Consider the following 4,258-nt stretch of genomic DNA (forward strand, 5'->3'; position numbering starts at 1 on the left):
TGTAAACAAATCAATAATATTTATTACTATATTATTAAGCAACCATTTATTATAATACATTGTTGGATCTATGTTATATAAAAAACACAAAATAATGAAGCCTACACAGACTCACAAAAAACTAGATGTTAATACAAAGGGTTATCATTTTCCCTAGATTTTCAAACTGTAAAAGTTGTTCAAAATATATACATTTGTGTATGTATATGTATATGTGTGTGTGTGTATATTGTGTGTGTGGGTGTTTACATATATAAAGTTTTTAAAAATATCAAAAGTGGCAAGTTTTGTTGACCTGAAGAGGAATCTCATCTTGCTGGAAAATGATACTTTGGCAGTATTATTGCAGTGAGCTGAGATCATGCCAATATACTCTAGCCTGGGCAACAAGAGCAAAACTTAGTCTCGAAAAAAAAAATAAATAAAACATAACTATTGGGTACAGGGCTTAATACCAGAGCGATGAAATAATCTGTACAACAGACCCCGATGCCACTAGTTTACCTGTGGAACAAACCTTCACATGTGCCCCAAACCTAAAGTAAAAACAGAAATATAAATTTATTTTTTTTAAGACGGAGTCTTGCTCTGTCATCCAGGGTGGAGTGCAGCGGTGCAATCTCAGCTCACTGCAACTTCTGCCTCCCAGGTTCAAGTGATTCTCCTGCCTCAGCCTCCTGCGTAGCTGGGGTTACAGATGGCACGCCACCACGCCTGGCTAATTTTTTTTTTTTTTTTTTTTGAGACAGAGTCTTGCTCTGTTACCCAGGCTGGAGCACAGTGGTATGATCTCAGCTTACTGCAACCTGCATCTCCCAGGTTTAAGCGCTTCTTCTCCCTTAGCCTCCCAAGTAGTTGGGATTACAGGCACATGCTACTGTGCCTGGCTGATTTTTGTAGCTTTAGGAGAGAGAGGGTTTCACCGTCTTGGCCAGGCTGGTCTTGAACTCTTGACCTCATGATCCACCCATCTCGGCTTCCCTAAGTACTGGGATTACCTGCGTGAGCCATCGCGCCTGGCCAATTGCATATTCTTAAAATAATGAGGGAATAAAACGTCTTCTATCATTCATGTCTGTGTATAAACTTTCCATTCTAAGTGTATAAACTTTCCATTCTAATTAGTAAGATTTTTGGAGCCAGAAACACAGTAATGCACTCAATTACAAAAAAATGTAGTATAAAATCTGGCAGAAAACATTTCCTCATACTGGGCTCCTTTTCTAGAATTTACCATGTACTTTGTGCACATGAATACGTGACTTCCAGTGGCAGCTGCTCTAATCCTGGTCCACAGAGACCTGACAGAGCATCCAGATGTGGCCCCTGAATAATCCCTGCTGCCCAACAGCCCTGACACCACGGGACCCTCACCCCGTCTCCATCCATGTCTGGTGTGAGCCCTTCCCAGGCCCATGCCCAGTGCAGCCTCTTCCCAAGTTCATGTCACTGGGTCACAAGAGATAAAATCTAAGTGAGATGAGAGGGACTGAGGGAAGGCATGGGTGAGGGCGAGCAAACCTGTCAGGCAGGACGCTTCAGACTCAGAGAAGATTCCCAACTCCAAGGCCCAGCGTTTCTGAAAGGAAGGAGACAGAACAATCCACCGAGAATATCATCTCACCTGAGGAAGAGCCATCCCTGACTCCTTTGCTTTCCTCTTCCTCTTCCCGGCTTTCTTCCTCACATACCAAGAGTCTTTAGAAATCAATCTTGAATGTTAAAAACATGTTGTTTATTGCTTAGAATCAACACACCCCATCCCTGTAACACAATCACACATACAAAGGAGACCTCAGTCTGAGGAAATACAGTCCCCTCTGCTGCCCACCGCACCAGGGACAATAAACTCCTACAGGAAAACTCCCGCTCCCCTCCTGAGAAGCCTCCACACACGCTGCAGCAGTGGGGAGCTGGGCTGGGATGAGCTCCCCTTCAGGGAAGAGACCCAGACCTGACCAAACCCCATGCAGAGGCTGGGTGAGGTGACTCATGCCTGTCATCTCAGCACTGTAGGAGGCTAAGGTGGGTAGATCCCTTGAGCTCAGGAGTTTGAGACCAGCCTGGGCAACATGGTGAAACCCCATCTCTACCAAAAATACAAAAACTTAGCCAGGCATGATGGCGCACATCTGTGTGTCTGTGGTCCCAGCTACTTAAGAGGCTGAGGTGGGAGGATCGCTTGAGCTCAGGAGTTTGAGATCAGCCTGGCCAACATGGTGAAGCTCTGTCTTTACTAAAAACAAAAAAAATTGGGCCACTCGCGGTGGCTCGTGCTTCTAATACCAGCACTCTGGAAAGCCGAGGTGGGTTAACTACTTGACATCAGGAGTTCCAGACCAGCCTGGCCAACATGGAGAAACCCTGTCTCTATTAAAAATATAAAAAGTAACTGGGCTTGGTGGGTGTCTGTCCCAGCTACTCAGGAAGCTGAGGCAGGAGAATCGCTTGAACCCGGGAGGTGGTGGTTGCAGTGAGCCGAGATCATGCCACTGCACTCCAGCCTGGGTGACAGTGTGAGACTCAAAAATAAAATAAAATAAAAATAAAAATACAATAATTAGCTGGGTGTGGTGGCACACACCTGCAATCTCAGCTACTTGGGAGGGTGAGGCATAAGAATCACTTGAACCCCGGAGACAGAGGTCACGGTGAGCCAAGATCATGAGACCACACTCACAGCCTGAGCGATGGAGTGAGACTCTGTACAGAAAAAAGAAAAAAAAAAGCATTTCTGATATGATTGATGCAGAAATAATAAAACCTGAGTAACGTGATAGAGACTGACGGGCAGAGGGAACTTCAGATAGTGGTGGGAGGGCATGGGAGACAGCTCTGAGCCTAGACCTGAACGAGGAGAAAAGGGACAGTGCTGTGATCATTTAGGGACATAGGGTAAGAGCAGGGACAGTGACCAGAGACAGGAAGGGTTCTGACATTTGGGAAAAGAGAAAAGCAAATGTGACAGGGGCAGAGGGAGACAGGAGAGGAGGGCAAGCTCCCAGGAGGAGGCTGGACACTGGCAAGGGCCCTGGACACACGGCTGTGGAGCCACAGTGAGGAGTTGGGCTTTTGTCCCGGGGAACACGGGAAGCCGGTGGAGGGTTCCCTGCCAGGGACTGACATGACCTGCTGAGGACGACAGCTCTGCTCTGGTCACTTTCTGAGGCTGACCAGTCTACACATGGCTGAAGCTTGAAGAAACAGCAAGCCCTGCTCTAGTCACATACCGGAAGCCGACTAGACTATGCACAGCTGAAGCTTGAGGACACGTCAAGCAAGTAAATGTGGTTAGTAATCTTAAGACTAGTAGTTTTCCTTGTAATACTAACTGTTTCCCTACTGTTCTGTCATTCTGACCAACCTCCTCCCCCAGGCAAGGCCCTCTTCTGACCTTGCTGGATATGAATATGCCGTCCATTGTTTTGCTGTTGTTACCCACCTTAACCATGTTAGAAGAAGCCCCTATAGAAACGTGTCCCCACTGTACACATATTACCTGGTCAGGGAAGAGCATAACTAAGACGCTATGGAACCATACTTGTTATGAGTGTATAAGGACTTGCTAAAGAACTTGTACCTATAATCAGACCACCTACTCCATTGGTGACCCTGGAAATAACCAACCTTATGTATGTTATAACCCCAAGTTTTCACCTGGTGAAGAGTTTAAAATTCGTGCAAGGTCAAAAGAAAGTCCTCTCTTAAACCAAACCAAGGTCCCTCCCTTTTACCGAGGGCCTATTTCTCTGTATTTTGATGCTGATCCAGCAGCAGACCTAGACTCACCTGTCTGTGGTAACCTACCTGTACAGAGATACTATAGAAACGACTACAAATACCTATGCATGCCACCTTGTCCCCCTGGGACCCAGAAAAAGATGGTGAGTATTGTGTATTGCGGCACCCCAGCACACAACAAAGGCCAATCATGCTTACCGAAATGCCGGCAAAACCAGATTGTGAAACAAAAACCTGTCGTCCTGTAAACTGCACCATTCTAAAGCCAGACCTATCCATGTGGACTGCGGGTTACCCCATACATGTCTCCACACACCTACCCAGCAACCTACCTATACGTCATCAAAAAGGAACCCGGACCAGCAACAATTCCGAGTCTTTAAATCATTCCATAAGCGCGTAGACCAGAAGTTACCAGAGCCTCCTCCTTTAGCTAAAAACCTGTTTGCTCGGGTAGCTGAAAACATTGCTAGCAGCTTAAGCGTTTCCTCATCATACGAGACCAATGGCCTTAAGA

The 4,258-nt window shown here is 46.2% G+C and overlaps 1 protein-coding gene across 1 annotated transcript in view; it reads right to left on the minus strand.

The window, feature by feature from the left end:
- LOC105539417 (zinc finger protein 845-like) overlaps positions 1-2,705 on the minus strand; it is an 11,341-nt gene extending 8,636 nt beyond the window's left edge. The window contains 2 exon segments of the mRNA XM_011979694.1: positions 1,625-1,719; positions 2,592-2,705. Coding sequence (XP_011835084.1) covers positions 1,625-1,639 — 15 coding nt within the window. The 5' untranslated portion in view covers positions 1,640-1,719; positions 2,592-2,705.
- Positions 2,706-4,258: the final 1,553 nt, after the last annotated feature.

The sequence above is a fragment of the Mandrillus leucophaeus genome, unplaced genomic scaffold (assembly GCF_000951045.1).
Source record: "Mandrillus leucophaeus isolate KB7577 unplaced genomic scaffold, Mleu.le_1.0 Scaffold104, whole genome shotgun sequence".
Lineage (NCBI taxonomy): Eukaryota > Metazoa > Chordata > Mammalia > Primates > Cercopithecidae > Mandrillus > Mandrillus leucophaeus.